A 20855-nucleotide genomic window follows, 5' to 3' on the forward strand; every position below is an offset into this window, starting at 1 on the left:
TTAAGAATGGGGACTGCCATTACATTGGTATCATTCCTACTTGTAGGAATAGCTTCAGAGGCTGCATTCAAAACCACATTCAATGTAGTTACTAAATTAACACTGCCAGTATAATATATTAAAGCACAAAATAATCATACCATATCATACCATATAATCATACATAATCAAGGTTCATACACCATGCTAAGATTCAAAAAGTTTCCAAAGTTCTACGAATGTTTTATATATTGTGTGAATGAAATTACCACCTATTCCCAATGTAAACATAAGTGGGCATCCTCCTGTAAAAGATAGTTATTGGCTCCTCACCTTAGCCATATTCTGAATCCTGAAGAAGAATGTTTCATTCCAGACTGGATTTTTGCAATTTGAAATAGTTTTTGTCCGTGCATTGACGAAGGAAGAGGATGGCAATCTCAAACCTACGTAACAATCACTATGGCTTACTGCAAGTTTCAAAACAACAAAAATGTAAATATGGAGAATTGAAATATGAACAGTATGGAGTAATTATATAAGGATGTGCTGATATAATAGTCATATTGCCTTCTATATCTCCCACATAGCATCTGTACAATGGAATTTCTTGCTGTGTCAGCATGTTGGATTCTAATTGATTTAGGGTTCACACTTTAAGCAGAGGCAATAAATTCAAGGATGAGGCCTGTTCTGCATTGTGATCACTTTTTGCAATAAAGGACAGAGCCAGGCCATTTTTTGCCTTTCAGGGAATGTGTTAAGTTTTTATACTATAACAAATGCCTGGATTTCCTTTTGTGTTTGTCTCATCCTTTTATTCATTGTAAAGTGAATCTCTCAGTTTTGGAGAGGTATGTGTGTGTTATATTAACATGAAGAAATGCTTGATTTTCCTCTTGGCTCATCTTGGTACAAGAGAAGGGTGACTCACCATAACCCACTAGTTTGGGATATTTATTTATCCCATTTTTATCATGTTTTATAAATAACTCAAGGTGGTGAACATACCTAATATACCTTGCTTCTCCTATTTTCCTTACACCTGCAATAACAATAAAAACTATAGTAATAGGTGCCTTGGGTACAATCCAGTGGTGGGTTGCTAACCGGTTTACCACTGGTTTGCGCATGTGCGCAATGCTTCTGAGCATGTGTATAAACGTCTGGGTGGGTAGGTGGAGCCTCCTGGCGCAGCCACTACCATTTCGGCCGAACCAGGCCGAACTGGCAGTAACCCACCTCTGCTACAATCCCAAAACAATTGCAGCACCTTTTGAATACTATCGGTACTGACAAATTCACAATCAGTCAATGGCAAAAGGCAGCTTTAACTTGCAATAGCTTACATCCTACAACAATATCTGCAACACCATCAAACATCCACATCTGCCTATCCAAGGTCCTTGAGAAGGATTCGATAGGCAGACAAAAATGCCAAATCGAGTTTGAGTATCTGGCAGACTGTACGACAAACCAACAATGGCAACAATATCTTTAAAAAGCAGCTATAGACTTCTTACTTTAAGACAGGGGTGTCCAAACTTGGAAACTTTAAGACTTGTGGACTTCAACTCCCAGAATTCCCCAGCCAGCTGGCTGGGGAATTCTGGGAGTTGAAGTCCACAAGTCTTAAAGTTCCCAAGTTTGGACATCCCTGCTTTAAGAGAATTGCAATTACTGTTCTAAAGCAGATATCAGGTAAAGGGCACAGGGACAGCTATTGGAAACGTGATGCTTTTTACAGCCCCCTGGTAGTTTCCAGAATTCCCAACTATTATGGGTGCTGGCTGGGATTTCTGGGAGTTTCAGCCCAAATGTATCTGAAAGTTTAAGATAACTAAATATTTCTAGGAATTCTAGTCTTTATACTGCTAAGTGAGACATTTGTTAGGTGAGTTTGCCTCATTTTACAACCTTTCATGCCACAGTTGTTAAGTGAATCACTGCTGTGGTTAAATTAGTAACGCTGTTGTTAATCAGGCTTCCCCATTGACTTTGCTTGTCAGAAGGTCGCAAAAGGTGATCACATGACCCCAGGACACTGCAACCGTCATAAATATGAATCAGTTGCCAAGCATCTGAATTTTGAAAACATGACCAGGAGAATGCTGCAACAGTCATAATTATTGTGAAAAATAGTCACAAGACACTTTTTCCAGTGATGTTATAACTTTGGTCATTAAATGAACAGTTTAAGTTGAGGACTACCTGTAATGATATTTGTTTTGGCCATAATATGAAGACCATGTTTTCAAAAAAATAATTTTATTTCTATATTCTATCTCAGTGATGGCGAACCTTTTTTGGCTCGCGTGCCACAAGTGGGGGGAGCGCAGGGGGGTCGTGTGCGGGCGTGCCACACCCATAATGCAATGTGCAACCCCCCAGTGCGCATGCGCACACAACAGGCGCAACCCCCCCCCCCATTTTTACATGCTTTTTTCGCCCTCCCCAGGCTCCAGAGGCTTTATAGGAGCCCAGCTGGGGAGGGCAAAAAGAGCCTCCCACTCACCCCTGGAGGCCCTCCGGAGGCTTCAGGGACCATCCGGAGGCTTCCCTAAAGCCTACGGAACACTTAAAATGACCCTCCGAGCAAACCAGAAGTGACTTCCGGTTTGCTCAAAGGATCGTTTTGAGCGCTCCGAAGGCTTCAGGATCCGTCCGGAGGCTTCCCTGGAAGCCTCTGGAGCCTGGGGAGGGCGAAAAATGGCTTTAAAAAAGGGTGAAATCAGCTGGCCAGTGCGTGCATGCGTGCTGGCCAGCTAACAGGGCAGCGTCTCGCGTGCCCTGACAAATGGCTCCGCATGCCACCTGTGGCACATGTGCCATAGGTTCGCCATCAATGTTCTATCTGAATCTTATAGTATTCAGTGGCTAGATTCAACCAGTTTGCACCTATTCAGGAGAACCGGTTGTTAACTTTCTAAGCAGTTCAGAGAACCAGTTGTTGGAAGAAATCTTACTTTGGTTTTTTTCAACTTTACAGGGCTAATCCTGTAAGGATGGCAGGAAGGAAACATTCTGGTGTTGTTTCTAGCCTAATCTTTATTGTCCTGCACACAGAAACTGCCTCTCCCATTAATCCTTATTACATTGTAACAGCTAAGGTGAAGCGCCCATCGATGTGAGTGATGTTGAGTTGGCCATGCCCACCCAGTCACATGACCACCGAGCCATGCCTACCCAGCTAGTCATTAGAGCAGAGAACCGGTTGTTAAAAAATATGAATCCCACGACTGATTATATTCTGTTCTTCTGACTAACTGGTATAGCTCACCATACCCTCAGGTTTTTTGGAGTAATGGCACAGGTATGAAGTGCCTTGTTGTTCACTGCCGGAATGGATGAAAGGCCTGGAAGTTAGTGCTAAGAAATAACTTTTTGGAATGCTTCATCATTCCTTACGGCATCTGCTTTTCCTCCACCCTACCTACCACCTAGGGAGCAATGTTATATTAGAGCATATCCACTTTAATTAGCTGGCAGTTAATCTGAAGGAAGAGATAACCCGATGTACAACTGCATACTTCTTAGTCTAATTATCTGTACTATGGGCAGGATTTAATCCCTAAAGCTATTTGTAGAGATTAGTGGCATAAGAAGAAAACAATCATAAACTGGAAGTATCAGTTATAAGCACTGGTTTTAATACAGTGACATGCGGTGAAGTTTATGGCTGGTGAGGCTGGTGACATCATCAGCGCGAGCCGCGGTCCCCTTCATGTTGACTCAGGAAAGCGGGGAATGGGACCACGTGTGCAGGAGGGAGGCTGAGGCTAGAGGAGCCTCCTGCACACGTGGTCCCATTCCCGGACCACATGTGCAGAAGGCTCCTCAGCGCCTTTTCCCTTTTCCCTTTTTTTTATTTTCATGATGAGAGCGGTGAGGCACTGCCTCCCCTGCCTCCTCTGACCGCACATCCCTGTTTTAATATATAAAGAAGCCTTGGCCTGAGGAGGGGTTCATGATGTTAATTTTTTTTTTTAATGTTTTTATGGCTTTTAATGCAGGGGCACTTTTCAGCAGCTGACAAAAGCCTGTGATTTTGTTCCCAGCCTTGTCCCAAACACATTAGTGGGAAAGGGCATCTCCATTTTCATTTCTCATTGACAACAATTTTAAAAAAAACGCATTTGAGTTCTTCAGCAAAGGCAGTGATAGCAGTATCGCTTCTTTGCAGTGCTTGCAGCAGTAATTATGGCCAGTGACGCCATGTAAATATAGGTAGCCCTCGAGTTATGACCACAATTGAGCCCAAAACTTATGTTGCCAAATGAAACGTTTGTTGAGTGAGTTTGCCGCATTTTACAATTTTTCTTGCCACCGTTGTTAAGTGAATCACTGCAGTTGTTAAGTTAGTAACCCAGTTGTTAAGTAAATCTGGCTTCCCCATTGAGTTTACTCATCAGAAGGTCACAAAAGGAGATCACATGACCCTGGGACACTGCAACCGTCATAAATATGAACCAGTGCCTCCAGAAATTGGGAATGCTCCAACAATGGAAGTTTTAAAGAAGATGTTGGATATCCATTTGTCTGAAATGGCATAGGGCAGGGGTGTCCAAACTTGAGAACTTTAAGACTTGTGGACTTCAACTCCCAGAATTCCCCAGCCAGCCATGCTGGCTGGGGAATTCTGAGAATTGAAGTCCACAAGTCTTAAAGTTCTCAAGTTTGGACACCCCTGGCATAGGGTTTCGTGCCTAGGCAGGGGATTGGACTAGAAGACCTCCAAGGTCCCTTCCAACTCTGTTCTTCTATTCTATTCTATTCAGTTGCCCCAGCATCTAAATTTTGATCATAGGACCATAGGAATGCTGCTACAGTCGTAAGTGTGAAAAATGATCATAAGTTACTTCTTTCAGAGTCATCGTAACTTTGAACAGTCACTAAATGAACTGTTGTAAATCGAGGACTACCTGCAATATTTCATACAGATACTGTGACAACGTTTGAGAGCAGTTAATAAAGCCAGCACTTTGAAAGCAAGCCATAAGATTTAGAACAGGCTTCCAGATGTATTGGACTATAAGTCCCTGATTACCAAGCAAGCTTGACTAGCAGCCAGGGATTTCCAGCCTAACATACAGTAGCTGAAGGATGCTAGGCTGAGGAATGATCATTCAAAGATACTCACGCAAATCTGCTTCTCTGAGGTTTGTCATTCTAATGATCCGTACCGACAGCAAAGAGAAAAGAGCTACCGGTCCCTAAAAGAAAGGAGAATAGAAGCCAAAACATCTTTAGTATTTCCTGACAAAGCCTGAGATAATTCGCTATATAACCTGTCAGCCAAATCCAAAAAAAGTTTTAAACCACATAAAAGTTCTATGGCTGAAGATATTGGTGGAGCAACTGCATAACTAAACATTTTTTCTTGGCATGGTGAAATATATGCATGTCTATTGATTTAAGTAAAATCTTGCTTTATAAAAAAAATAGTGAGTCTTCCCTAGATATTGATTTTGTTCTTCTTCTTCTTGTGCCATATCTGTCATTGGACATTGGTGATCATGTTGGTGATTTTGTGATTAGGGATTTTAATCACTTTAAGGGATTTGCCATTGGAAGGGACCTCAAAAGAGCATCCTTCCTTGGTTACCGTATTTTTAAAAGAGCATTCATTATCAGCTGATAGACTTCAGGAATCTCGGTTATCATTTTAGAAATTGGGAAAGAAGAAATGATACACATTAGATTAAATTTGCACTGCTAATTTTAGTGCTGATTGTAACAAAAATGTGTGTGTGTGTGTATGTTCACTGCAGACACTATATTTGTTTACTGTTATTCTAAAATCAATGCAAATTTGTAGATTCATTCAGTCCCAAAGCTAAATTAAGGAACACAACTATATAATAAGTTAGTATTCATAAAATGTCAGTAGAAGTAAGGTTATGGATTTTGTGAATGGTTGCCTCTACACCCAAGAGAATTTACTCATTTTTTGTTTACAAAGGGTAAACAAAAGGGAATTAAGTCTTCAAACATCTTCCATCTGAGATTTATTCTATTTTTTTCCCCATAATCAGTGAACCTACAATTTGAGTCTAATAACAAAATGAATTAGTATTCTGGAAGAAAGCCAGTTTTGTTATTAGATAAAATGAAGTAGCTGCTTCAAGCAATAGGACAGGTGGTAAATTGGGGCTAAACTCTAATCTGCTGCCTTCTAATTTGCTACCAGGACAAACTGGTTGCTACTCTGTTTACGGAAGAGGAATAGTTTGTGGCTGGTTTGTTTTATTCTGTAAAACAATAATACTAAACCCCAGCCTATATAAAAATTACAATAAGAAACTAGCACAATCACAACTTCGCAACAGCAACACAGAACTGTTTTAGTAAATCTGTGAACTATTTTAAAAAAGCAGTGCAGGGCATTTTAGGCTGCAGTATGTTCAGAAGGCCTTTCTACTGAACTCAGCATAATAGGAGTAATTGGAGAGAGAATTGGATACCCCATATGTGTAATCGGTTAATAATACCAGAATGAAATATTCTAGGGCCACTTATCAAAACAAATACAAACACACATTTGTGGTAAAATTAAAAACCCATTACTTGTTGAGACTCCTTAGAATGCCTGAAACTTTTTGGTGTGACAGGATCCAATCTGGGTGGGTTACCAGGACCGGAAGTTTGGTCTTCCCAGCTTTCAGACTCCTGCCGGAGCCCATCCTCAGGAAACTTCTCTCTCATCAGAATATATACTTTGGGCCATTCTATGCATGGTATTTATGTGTTTATTTTTGATGTGAGTTCAACAATTTCTGGTTCAATGTTGTTTTTAAAGTCTTCAGAGGCCTCCCGTAGAGGCTAAAATGCTCTGACACTACTTGGTCCTTGTTTTGAGTCCTGATACCATATTAATACAATATAATTGTTAATTAATTTGTTTCATATGTAACCTGTACCTGCATAAGCACTTTGTCTTCTCCTCAGTTTAAATCCTTCATCAGTGTAGCTGCTGTATGCATTTGTTGAAGTGAACAGCTCACCTCCCCCAAAAGTAGGATGTTTAATAAAATGTGTTAGTTAAAATAATTTTTGTCCAGAATTCTTTGGCTTTCGGACGCATTATACCAAGCTGTAAAAGTGTAATTGTGATTTTAATGTTTGGAAAATGGCAAATTAAAAATACTTTTAAAAATGTGTTAGTTAAAAAATATACTACCAGGCTCCTCCTCCTGATTCTTTGGCCAACATGCAGTCAATTAACATGGCTCTTCTAAAGTTACAACATAGTCCGGTGATGGTAAACCTATAACACAGCTTTCAAAGATGACACGCCATGACATTTTGGGTGACACACCAGCATTTAACAACACCTGGCAATTAGGGCTGAAACCAAGACCATCTTTACTTCAGACCCAGCCTGCCAAATGCCACTGTTCAGGATGATCTAGATCAGTGTTTCTCAACCTTGGTGACTTTAAGTCCCGTGGACTTCAACTCACAGAATCCCCCAGCCAGCATAGCTATGCTGGCTGGGGGATTCTGGGAGTTGAAGTCCACGGGACTTAAAGTCGCCAAGGTTGAGAAACACTGATCTAGATGGTGGAGGGGGGGTGAATAGATCTTTTGTTGGGGGAGGGGTGGGTTTAAATGCCAGCAGAGTCAGGTTAATCAAGGGTCTGTTCTGCTGTTGCACCTGGAAAACATCTTGCCCCTCAGTGTGAATTTGGCTCCAACCCTCCTGACCTTCGTCAGAGCCTAACAACTGGGTTCTGCCAGCTAGCTTGGGACCCCCACTGGGGTAGCAGCACAGTGGAGGTGGTTGATCAATTAACCACAGATCCGAACCCTCCATACCCTGCTCTCACCCTCTCTATCTGTAATTGGATCAGTAGTGGGTTTCAATTAATTTTACTACCGGTTTGCTCGGGCGTGTGTGTGTGTGTGTGTCCCAGAGTTACCGTGTGGTAAAATGAACAGCCAATACATTTTATAAATAAATAATTTTTCCAAATAATTTCCAATTTTTTCACATGCAGACACCAAAGGGTTCACCATCCCTGGGATATTCTCTCCATTTCTCTTGCTGTGTGGTAAAATTCTAACTGACAATTATTTGCTTAAGTTAAACCTGTTATTCTACGCCCCCTGGAAATTCCAATTGAGGCGTTTCCAATTAGACAATCAAAGGCATCTAAGATTAGAATGAATAATTGTTTTACTAAATAAATAAATACCAGTTGCATATTGGTTGCTGACAAGAAAACTTTCTTGTGATCTCTATTCTAATAAACAGATAAGGATTGAAAAATATTACCATTCCTAATGAATGCACAAGAGCAGTTGTAAACACTAATGCAATTTTTCCTGGCTATCTCTGAGATCTTGCTATCACTGTTGTTCACTTAGGCATGGGCCCATCCTATAAAATAAAATGTCCTATAGGGTAGCATAAATGTACCAGGTAACAAATACCTAAGTGTTCTAATAGGAGCTCAATACTTTTTCGCCCAGAAATTTATCTTCTTTTAATTCTCCCCTCTTCAACTTTTTTTCCCACCTGAAGTGTTTAACTTAACAAAATATGGAATCTTTTGGTATGATAGAGGCAAGAGGGAGATAGTTCAGTTCAAACAGTTTAAACTTTTCTATCCTCTTGAGTTTTCTCTGCTCAAAACCTCTCCTTCCTATCAAGAATTTGATTTGCCTAACAAAAAAAAGTCCTCCAGTTATATTAGATGGTAACTGCCAGCATTCTCAACCAGGACAAACTTTTAAAATACTGTGGGACAATCTGCTTGAGGAAAAACCACATTCCATTGTTGATGCATAGGAAGGAGTGCAATGTGTCATTTCTCTCTAAACAATCATTCTTTTTCCTCTGTTTTTCATTTAATCAAAATATTTTGTATATGATGGAGAATGGAAAATTCCATGCAGAATATATAGAGGAGGAAATAAACTTTCTTAATGTTATCAGAAAATCTTTTCATAATACCTTCAAGGATTATACTAACCTGCAATGAAGCTTGATCAGAAGAATGGCTCTCCCTTCTGTTACATTCAACATTTCCTGTGTTTTCTTTATCTGCTGGTTTTTCAGCCTAAAGATTTCCCAAATAATGACACAAATAACTTTAATAAGATTTACCATTGTCCTGTGGGGGGACATTCTTAATGGTACCCGAAAATCTTTTCATAATACCTTCAAGAATTATTCTAACCTGCAATGAAGCTTGATCAGAAGAATGGCTCTCCCTTCTGTTACATTCAACATTTCCTGTGTTTTCTTTATCTGCTGGTTTTTCAGCCTAAAGATTTCCCAAATAATGACAACAAATAACTTTAATAGGATTTACCATTGTCCTGTGGGGGGACATTCTTAATATTACCAGAAAATCTTTTCATAATACCTTCAAGAATTATACTGACCCACAAGGAAGCTTCATTGCAAACATGGCTCCCTGTTCTATAACATTCAACTCTTCTTGTGTTTTCTTTATCTTCTGGTGTTTCGGCCTAAAGATTTCCCAAATAATGACACGAATAACTTTAATAGGATTTACCATTGTCCTATGGGGGAGAACTAAACATTCTTAATGTTACCAGAAAATCTGTTCATAATACCTTCAAGAATTATACTGACCCACAATGAAGCTTCATCGCAAACATGGCTCCCTGTTCTATAACATTCAACTCTTCTTGTGTTTTCTTTATCTTCTGGTTTTTCGGCCTAAAGATTTCCCAAATGATGACACAAATAACTTTAATAGGATTTACCATTGTCCTGTGGGGGGGACATTCTTAATATTACCAGAAAAGCTTTTCATAATACCTTCAAGAATTATACTGACCCACAAGGAAGCTTCATCGCAAACATGTCTCCCTGTTCTATTACATTCAACTCTTCTTGTGTTTTCTTTATCTGCTGGTGTTTCAACCTAAAGATTTCCCAAATAATGACATAAATAACTTTAGTAGCATTTATCACAGCCCTTTCTCTTACATTTATACATGGAATATGCAGAGAACCTAGTGTATATGGCCTGTATATAAGCTATGTTCATATGCTCACGATGACAATTTTTGGCACATTTCCTTGAGAATCTAAACTGTATTGATAGGAAACAGCTGTCCAATATCAGATATAAGTCTCCTTAATTCTATTTGAATACACTAATATCAAAATGTTACTTTTAATGGGTGAAGTGCCTTATATCTGCTTAGTCTACATGCACATAATATTCAAGATGTTGAATAACAGTGTTCCCCCTTCTTCATGTTCCAAGGGAATAATTTTAGATCTGAAAATGTCTTTGTGAAATTCTAAGGAGGAAAATCTAAGGAGGAAATGTAATATTCAACATGCTTCCCAGTATAAATACCAGAGTTATAATCACCACACATAGAATTTATGGGAGCAGCATGGTTTGTAATCTGGAACATGATCTGGAATATAGGTATATACATATTCTGTGTATCCCTTCAGGAAATAAAGACGAGGCAAGGAGGAGTGCATTTCCTCCATTATTGTCCTTTTCAATCTACTGTCCTCCAGTTGTGTTGAGTCAACCATTCCATCCCCAGCCAGCAGGGCCAATCTTGGCTAGAAAGCACCATGTTAAAAAAATGGAATGCTTAAACAAAAGAAACACATAAGTGAGGAAAACCATTAATGTTCTTCAACAGAAACTGGCAACTGGTTGTTCTAGTTACAAAAGCCTTCTACAAATAGAAAATCCCCTTTGGTTAATTGGAGATTTTTGATCCAGGGATTTGATTTACTAGTAGAATGGAAGAAGAGCTAATTGTCCTCCTGTCATCTTCCTCAAAATCCACTCCAAAGAATCACATACTGGGGCTTCAAAAGGCAGGGAGGAATGAATTATTATGATGTTTTCACCTTCTGCCCTTTTCTCCCCAATATATTTCCAACTTATTTCTTCACAGAGAAATTTGCAGTAGCATAATGGTAAATTTAGAGTAGCATAATTAGTTATTCATTCATCTTTCCTGTTGACAACAATATGCCTTGCATTATGTGCTACCTGACAGTGAATCCTATATGGAATTTCAGTTCCATGGAAGTTTCTTTTCATTTCTTCATTTTCATGTTGGTTTATTTTAATTTGGAAGTCCTGGGAAGTAGGGGGGGGAAAGAAGTTTCAGGATCTAATAAATAAATCATTTCAAATAATTTAACCATATAGTAGTTTAAACCAATAGAATAATACATTATAATCTGTAGTGGTCCTCGCTGGAATTCCTGCCAGATACCATCCTCATATGAAAATTCTGGGCTCTGATATATTTAACTTTTTAAAAGTCAAGAATCTGTGTGCTTCTTACCTTCCTTCTGTAAAATCCAGGGTCATGAAGCACAATAATACAATACAATACAATACAATACAATACAATACAATACAATACAATACAATACAATACAATACCAGAGTTGGAAGGGACCTTGGAGGTCTTCTAGTCCAACCCCCTGCCTAGGCAGGAAACCCTATACCGTTCCAGACAAATGGCTATCCAACATCTTCTTAAAGCATTCACAACTTCTGGAGGCAAGCTGTTCTTCTGGAGGCAAGCTGTTCTTCTGGAGGCAAGCTGTTCCAATAGTTAATTTGCTTTTGCAATGCACCTTATTCCACCACAAATTTACCCAGTCCAAACATTAAAAAGGTGCTCTGTTCAGAAAATATAATGTGCTAGTCACCATGAAAAAATATTCTTACCTGACAAATAAATACTGATGGGTTCATATGTACTGCTGGCGCATACACTTCAGATGTCACAGGTGGTGCTTTAGTAATAGAATCTGACATTGCCAACCATCCCTACAGCATAACTAAAACTCTGAACCAGTTTAGGAGGGCAAGCAGGTGAATCATAATTGACTCCATGCTCCACCCTTCTCCAAATCTAGAAATTAAAATAAATTACTTCCCACTTTCCACACTGAGTCCTAATAAACCACCAAGTGTTTAAAAAGTAGTGCTGCTCCTTTGTATACTTCTTTTAAAAAGTAGAAAAAACTTTCTCAACTTTTTTTCCCAACATGGTTGTTTCATATTGATTTGAAGCTGTTTCAAGAGTGTGTGTGTATGTGTTTGTATATTTAGTGGGAAGGAGCATAAAATTATCAATAATAAATAAAATCAAGACTCAAGAAAACACTAAAATCCAAAGTGTTCCCCATTTAAAAATTTCTGAATAACACAAAGAATCCCCCCCCCCGCATTAACAAAGTAGGATGCCTTCAAATTATGAGTGAAAATGCTGGAGAAATGGGAAGAGGCAAGCCATCCCCTGGGATGTCCTGAAGTGAAAGTATATGGCACTTTGATCCCAATCCCCCATGACTTCCTGGCTGCTCAGACAGGCACCTTTGCAACACACCTGACTAAGGACTAGTCGCTATTGTGGGTGTCAACAGCAATAACTCTTTGTCTTCAGTATGAAAAGCAAAACCAGTGAAGGAAACACTAGGAAGAATTTGAGCGGTGAGACCAAAACTCCCACTTTACAATCTCTCCTGTACTAAAGCTTCCCCTCCCAAATACCAGGCCCCCTCCCCATCTCAATGGCAGCCAAAAGCAAATAGTGAAACAGAGGCTGACACTTCGGAGTTCCCTTAGGGGGGTTGGGAGGGGTAGCTTTCTTTTTCTCACTGTCTTCACGGTACTTGTCTCTGACTAGATCGATCTCACTGTCTACTGCGCATGCTGGAGATTAGCGCTTGGTGTCGGTCAAGGCCAACCGTCTACATACCTATCTGATGATGCTCCTTGAAGATGAAACTCACATGACACCTAAGGGATTTACAGATTGGACAGTGCGATGAGGGTTGCCAGGGGGAGGGGTTTGGTCATGTATTGATATGTATGATTTCGCGCGCTTTTGCCTCAGATCTTGCTTTGCTTAGCTACTATCGTTTCATAACCAGTAAAAGTACTCTTAATTCTGCCAGGGGGAGAGCTTTTGCCCTTCTGCTCCGTGGCCTAGCCCCAAGGGCACGCTTCCAGTGTTGGAGCATTTGTTGTTTCCTGCAAAATTCCCCTCCCGTTGCCCCACCTATAAGCTTTCTGGGAGGGGTCAATCAGTAGCCACCTGTTCCTATTTCCTTCTGTGACCCTTTTTCCAAAGCTGCTCTCTCCTCCTCGCAGCCCTACGCATAGGTATGTCAGAGACAGTCTCCCTCTGTTCTTTCTCACTGCTTCCTGACTCAGATGCTACCTGGTGGCCAACAGGCCTATCTAGTCCCTGCTCTGACTCCGAACACCCCCCAGAGCCTTCCTCAGCCTCCAGGGCAGTCCCATAGTGTTCATCGCTGTCAGATTCCACCAACAGTTCAGCCGGCCACTATTTGGCCACAATAATAATAAACTATATAATCCTACATTAATATATACATTAGGCAATCTTGTAATCCTTTAACAGCACCATTTTCTATTCTAAATATTTTTGTATCTTACTATTACTTTTTCATCTAATTTCTAATCACAAGAAGGTATGTTAGGAGGATAGAAAGCAAAAGCTCCATCTGAAAGCAATCTATGGATCTGCATCTACTTTTCCATTCAGAAAACTGATTTCTTTGTAGTGGATTATATAAATATGAATATAGAATAACAGAGTTGGAAGGGACCCTGGAGGTCTTCTAGTCCAACCCCCTGCTTAGGCAGGAAAACCTACACCACTTCAGACAAATGGTTATCCAACATCTTCTTAAAAACTTCCAGTGTTGGAGCATTTACAACTTCTGGAGGCAAGCTGTTCCACTGATTAATTGTTCTGTCAGGAAATTTCTCCTTATTTCTAAGGTGCTTCTCCCCTTGGTTATTGTAAACAATTAATTTTTCAAAAACATTCTTTTGAACTGCATACAATACACAGCAATGAAATTTGACAATCATATAACATAAATAGATTCTCCGTGCTCTTGCTAGAGCTAACAGACTGAAACTTCAGAATTAGAAAAATAAGTATATGGCTCCATTTATTCAATGGATTGAAGACTGATCGCACTTTCCAGTAATGAGCAGATTACCTATAGATGCAGACAAGAAATGTATACAGGAAGTTTAAAAAATGTTGTATAAATGTATTAGAAATATATACTTACTTGAATAATATTTGTATTGGGCCAATACATATAGAAATGTAACTATTGTTATAATGGCATTTTTTTTCTTTGTCACATTTAGTTTTATTGTTAAAGCAAATTATGTGATTTTTTCCTTTTCTTTGACAACTTGCAACGACAATGTATATATGTGATGTGTAATATAATCATGTTATTTTTATGCTGTTCTTTTTCCTTTGTTATCAATTATTTAAAACAATGAATAATACATTTTAAAAGGGCAAATGCTACTTTGAGATGTATTGATAGGAACACAGAATTGCGGTCCCTGGAATCCGTTGTTCCATTCAACTCTACCTTGGTCGGGCCTCACTTCAGCCTAGGATATCAACAAACTACAGCAAATTCAGGGAAGGGCTACCAAGAAGATGCAGGAGTTGAAGCAAAATCCTAGAAGGAATGGTTAAGGGCACTTTAGATACTACAAGACTGTTCAAATATATGATAGTGGCCATCAGATACTTAAAGTTGTTATATAGAGGCAAGAGCGTTATCTGTCAACCTAAATGGGAGGACTGGGTTTAAACAATAGGGAAAGAGACTTAAGTTAAACATTAGGAGAAATTACCTGATAATAACAGGTATCAGGAAGTGAAATAGAGTGTCTCATGAAATGCTATGTTCTCCTACACTATTGGTCTTCAAAGAGAGGCTCTATCTCAAATCTTTTAGCCTATCATGCCCCAGTACTAGCCTAGCCTACTGGCTGGACTACATGACCGCAGAGATCTTCAAACTTTATGTTTCTGTGAAATTACTGTAGAAAGCACAAGACTTCTCAAATTAGCCTCCACAGAAATTGGTATATTGGTAACAACTCTTTGTCTTGCCATATTGCAACATTCCATTGCATACAAAAAGCTACCAGAAGCATGACTGGAAAAACTAGAGAGATAGTCATGGATTTCTCAAATTGTAATAGCCTCACCTAAACTTAAACAGCCTGGGAAAATTAGGGCAAGTATTGGCAGATAATAAACTGAGAATGTTAAATCACACCTAAATATTGGCACACAGACCTTGATGTGTAACTTGAATCACCATGCATTACCACATTCACCATTCATGTTGGTTTGTAATCTGGTAATGAAATGTTTTGGAACCAACCACAAGCTCAGATCTCTTATCTTTTTGTCATTGTTAGAAACATTTCTCATTTTCCAGTACTCAGTTACTCAACTACTCATGTTCATCTCTCTCTAGGTTATAATTTCCCATCTCAGTACCTTTCATCCTATGGTATGTCTGAAATGGTCATTAAAAAAACCCATGGTTGTCCTTTCAGTGACAGACTTCCCCTCCTTTGCTAGTTATTTGGGTATTTATCTTTGGAAATTCCTACCTCACGGCCACAGGCAAATGGTAAGCTGGAACAATTCATGTGCACCATGAAGAATGGCAAGGACTAATGGACTAAATGTTAGCCAAGTATTCTAAAAATTTCTGTGAAATTTCTGTGAAATCTCACAATTGTCAGTCTAACAAAATAGCAACAATCATCAATAAAGCAGAAAGATGGTATTGTACTTAGAAACACGGTACAAATCAATTGGTAAATAAGAAGAAAACACAGTTAAACAACTAGTCTTACAATAAATGACTATGTGTATTATAAAATAAGGCAAATTAACTCTGTTACCTGACTAAATGGTAAGAGCATAGTAATTACATGTAACCCATGAGAGAAAAGGTGAGATATGTCAAACTGGACATGCTGCTATTAGAAAACTTATTTACTGAATTCTTAAATTGAGAAGAAAAAGTTAAGCTTGAGGGAAATGGGCAGTCCAGAATCAAGATGGATGGATGGATGGATGGATGGACGGACGGACGGACGGACGGACGGACGGACGGACAGACGGACGGACGGACAGACAGACAGATAGACAATATGCTAGATTTTTCATCAGATCCCAGGAATGTGCAAATAGACATGGGACTGTTCACCCCAAAGCATGCAAAATTGTTTTTGTTGTTTTTATTTCTGGAATTTGTTACAAACCTTAGTTCATTCTGAGCCTTAGCCCTCCTGACTCAGTCCTTATAGATTTGGGCTATTTGCTGATATTCCATTCTAGTTATATGTCCCCCTTTTCATTTTTTATACTTGTTCTTTTTTTTTTTTTTTTTTGTCCCTCGGTTCATCAGAGAGCTATTTGTGTAACCATGCTGGTCTTGTCTGGAGTCTCTTGTTTTTCTGTCTCTGTGATGGTGTTTTTTTTTTAGGTCTTTATTATTTCATTTTTCAATTTCCCAAGCATCCTGGGAATGTTTTTCCTCTAGGATTACCAACCATAAAATTCTTGTTATTCTCTTCTTATTTTGTTGAAGACATTAAGCTGTCTTAATGTCTAAAACACTAGCCTGACTTTGTTCAGTTTTCTGTGCTTGTTTTAGGTGGATTTTAGTATGACATGGTCACTCTCCCTCCAGGATCCTAAGACTTCAATTCTCTCAACCATATCATCCAGACATGATAGCATTGTTCCAATATCTCCCTCACAAAGAAGAGGGAGTCAAGCTATTCTCCAAGGCACCTGAGGACAGAACAAGAAGCAATGGGTGGAAACTAATCAAGGAGAGAAGCAACTTAGAACTGAGGAGAAATTTCCTGACAGTTAGAACAATTAATCAGTGGAACAGCTTGCCTCCAGAAGTTGTGAATGCCCCAACACTGGAAGTCTTTAAGAGGATGTTGGATAGGCATTTGTCTGAAATGGTATAGGGTTTCCTGCCTAGGCAGGGGGTTGGACTAGAAGACCTCCAAGGTCCCTCCCAACTCTACTATTGTATTGTATTGTATTGTATCCCTATTAGTAAGAATTAAGTCCAGTATAGTTGATCCTCTAGTTCTCTCCTCCACCTTTCAGATGACAAACTTGTCGGCTACACATCTCAGGAATCTATTCAATCTGTTGCTGCAGTTTGTTTCTCAGTTGAGGTTAGGTTAGATAAAGTCCCACAGTACTACAGTGGTGTATTTCCTGTGCACCTCAGCTAATCGATTTGCAAAAAAAAAAATCATCTGTTTCCTCTGCTCAGTTGGGTGGCCTTTAGCATGTACCCATAACATTTTTCTCTCTAATATTCACCCAAATACTTTCAAGAAGGCTTTCATCCTTGGTAACATTTATTTCAGTAAAGGTGTAGTAATTCTTACATACAACACAACTGAGTCAGTTTCTTTTGAAATTGTCTATGTGGTGCTATGTTCCAATTGTGGATCCAATCCCACCAGGTTTCAGTAATAGCAGCAATATCATACGTGCCCTCATGTATTAGGACAGTGATGTCGAACCTTTTAGCATCGAGTGTCGAAAGGGGAGCACTTCGTTCTGATCCTGACCAGCTCAAGGTTGACTCAGCCTTCCATCCTTATGAGATTGGTAAAATGAGGACCCAGATTGTTGTGGGCAATATTGACTCTGTAAACCATTTAGAGAGGGCTGTAAAGCACTGTGAAGCAGTATATAAGTCTAAGTGCTATTGCTATGAAGACTTACACAGAGAGGGAATGTTGCTTAACATGATGGTACAATCATGCTATTGTCATGCTTTCTTGTAGTGACCTATGTTTACAGAGGGCTTTGTTCAAGATTATTGCAATTTCTTTCCTTTCAAATTCAGCTGTAGAGTAAAAACTTAGGATAATTAGTGGTACATGTTAAAGGATCTGTCCACAAAATAAAATGTCATACCTCTGAGGCACATCTTTCCATCAGGAAATCATATCAAAAGCAGGGTCCAAGATGTAGAGGAATTCTACTACAGTACATGAACAATGTTGGGGAGGGACTGGGGAGAGAATTATGCTTTTCATCACAAAATATGTCTACGATTAAGAAAACAAGATGCCATTGTTTATCTAAGTTTCAAGTTGGATGTTCTTCAAAATCACTCTGGAATAAAAGCTTGTCAATTAATTGAAAGTGTTATTAGTATTATTTGAATTTAACTTTGATTAAGAGGAGCACAGATTATAAATATTTGGATTGAAATCATGGGATGAATCAGCATTACCATCCTAAACACCTTTTCCTCTCCTTCTTCTTTAATCTTGACACTGAGAAATGTTGCTATAAGGTACTATGAGTTCAGGTTGGGAGCCAAGCTCTAATGCCATAAGGCCACCTCTCCTGCTGATCCTGTACTCTTGTTTATATCTTTAAAGAGCCAGAGCAACTCCAGAAATCAAGTGAGAAAATGATGAAATCTTGGTGATATTATCATGCAACTACCATGATTTATGTCCTTGCATAAGATTTGGGTGTAAGGACATAATGATGGCATCTTTGTACACCCCGTTTATTTAGATATCGATGTGACTTGCTGCAGAAGCCTGCTAAAAGTATTTACTAAGCAGTGTATAACACACACTTTTTAGATCCCATCTGTCCAATCCAAGAATTTTATCCCCTGAGTGAAACAGTCTCCAGATCTTCATCTGCTACCTATGAAATGTGACTACATTCCTACTTTACTTTGTGTTGCCTGCCTCTGCACTCACTGCCCAATCCGGATGGTTACTTTCATATTCTAGTGTTGGACCTCTGAGTCTGTTAATGCTTGAGATATCAACTGCCAAAAAATTCTGATTACACTAATAGTAATAAAATTGGAAGAGAATTCTTGGTTTCATTCTTTATGTCAGGGATCCCCAACCCCTGGGCCTTGTGCCATTCAAAACTGGGCCACAGAAGAGGCAGGTGAGCACATGCGTGCATCCCCACTTGCATGAGCAGCAGACACGCGTGCCCACCCCTCATGCAAATGGAGCTGTATGCCCATGCCCATCGCTCACATGGACCCATCCCCTCTCTCCCCACCTGCCAGTCTGGAAAGCCAGAAAGATCGGGGAACTCTGCTTTATGTGACTGATGAAGGAAGGACATTTAACAGATCTGCATGAATATCAGCCAAGAAACTCTATTATGTTATCAGCTAAAGTTGCTCTTGATTAAGACTGGATCTTTCTAAGCTTTGCTACAATAGGATATATAAGTGGCAATAGAAGAAATGCAGATTTAACAGATTATCAGAGTTGGAAGGGACTTTATAGGTCTTCTGCTCCAACTCCCTGCCCAAGCAGGGGACCCTACACCATTTCTGACAAATGGCAGTCCAGCTCTTCTTGAAAGCTTCCAGTGATGAAGCTCCCACAACTTCTGAAGGCAAGCTGTTCCATGGGTTGATTGTTCTCACTGTTAGGAAATTTCTCCTTATTTCTAGGCTGAATCCCTCCTTGGTCAGTTTCCATCCATTATTCCTTGTCTGGCCTTCAGGTGCTTTGGAAAAATAGCTTGATCCCCTCCTCTCAGGGACACTGCTATCATATCTCCCCTGGTCCTTCTCTTCACTAGACTAGCAATGCCAAATACTTGCCACCATTCATTGTATGTTTTAACCTCCAGTTCCCTAATTATCTTGGTTGCTCTTCTCTGCACTTTTTCTAGAGCCTCAACATCTTTTTTATAGTGTGGTGACAAAACTGGATTCAGTATTCTAGGTGTGGCCTTACTAAGGCTTTATAGAGTGGTATGAGTACCTCATTTGATCTTTAGTCTATCCTGTGTTAATACAAGTTAGGATTGCATTGGCTTTTTTGGCAGCCGCTGTACACTGTTGGCTCATACTGTGGAGTCCTTGGTTTCTCTGAGCTTGACTGTTTGCTTGCAGAATTTTCATTACTCAACAAGGTAACAACATCAGTGCTAGTGAGTGTGGCATTTGTTCCCTGTTTATATACAGTAGTTTGCCTTGCCTGTATTGGTGGGGGTATGGTTTTCTCCCTGGTAGTTCCTTGATTAGGATCAGTGACGTGCGGTGAGGTTTATGGCTGTTAAGGCACTGACCAGTGATGGGTTTCAATTTTTTTTAGACTTGTGGACTTCAACTCCCAGAATTCCACAGCCAGGCATGCTCAGTTCCGATTTAAAGTGACAGCATTTGTTTTTCTCCTTTGCGAAAGAAGTTTCCTTCTTTCTTTTTCTTTTTCTTCTCCCTTTCCCTCCTTCCTTCCTCCCTCTCTCCCTCCCTCCCCCCTCTCTCAAACACACACACACACACACAAGTTGGATTGGACTATCTCTCCTTCCCCCTTCCCTCTCTCTCACTCACTCTCTCTCAAACAAACACACACACGCACACATGCGCACACACACACACACAAAGTTGGATTGGAGGGAAGAGCACCAGTGAGGAGACCATAGGAGGAGGCAGGAAGCTAGTCAAAGAGCCATACTGGAGCACACACACTTTCCCCCAGCCCCGGAAGGATCCAGCCCAGCTTCACTGATTACAGGTTTGAAAAGGCAACGTGGCTCTGCCTGCAATTAAACTACACTTGGGGAGGGAGAGCACAAGAGAGTCCTTCCCTCCAGCCTTTGCCCAAAGCCCCGCACCAGGAGGATGAAGTTTGAATTCCTCCCCCTCCCTCCGACCCACACGTACCTTTTCCAGCTGTTTCAGAGAGGATTTCAACTCTGCTCTTGCTTCGGGTCCTCTGAAGAAGCCCCGCCCAAACGAGCGCCCTCTACTATGAGGCAGGAGGACTGCGTGCCTCACCTACGTCAGGAATTTTTAGGCTTTTAGCCCTTGCTTAACTCTGCTCGAGTGATTATAAAATGCCTAAAGTCAGACTAGATGAGGCATGCAGTTCTCCTGCCTCATTAGTAGTGGGCGCTTTTTAGAGGCTTTTTTAAACAGTTAAGCAGAGTCATCCACGGTGAGGCAGCAACTAGCTCAGACTGACCTCAGCTCTCGC

General features: G+C 40.0%; 1 protein-coding gene across 1 annotated transcript in view; it reads right to left on the reverse strand.

Moving 5' to 3' along the window:
- Positions 1 to 11771, reverse strand: part of LOC309387181 (cytosolic phospholipase A2 epsilon-like) — a gene marked incomplete at both ends in the record, with an annotated part of 37589 nt that extends 25818 nt beyond the window's left edge. Inside the window, 5 exons of the mRNA XM_081943458.1 lie at positions 8958 to 9044; positions 9165 to 9251; positions 9369 to 9513; positions 9721 to 9881; positions 11682 to 11771. Of these exons, the coding sequence (XP_081799584.1) occupies positions 8958 to 9044; positions 9165 to 9251; positions 9369 to 9513; positions 9721 to 9881; positions 11682 to 11771 (570 nt within the window). The remainder of the gene's footprint in view (positions 1 to 8957; positions 9045 to 9164; positions 9252 to 9368; positions 9514 to 9720; positions 9882 to 11681) is intronic.
- Between the last annotated feature and the right edge of the window lie 9084 nt (positions 11772 to 20855).

The sequence above is a fragment of the Natrix helvetica genome (genome assembly GCF_964273705.1).
Source record: "Natrix helvetica genome assembly, chromosome: 1".
NCBI classification, from domain to species: Eukaryota; Metazoa; Chordata; class Lepidosauria; order Squamata; family Natricidae; genus Natrix; species Natrix helvetica.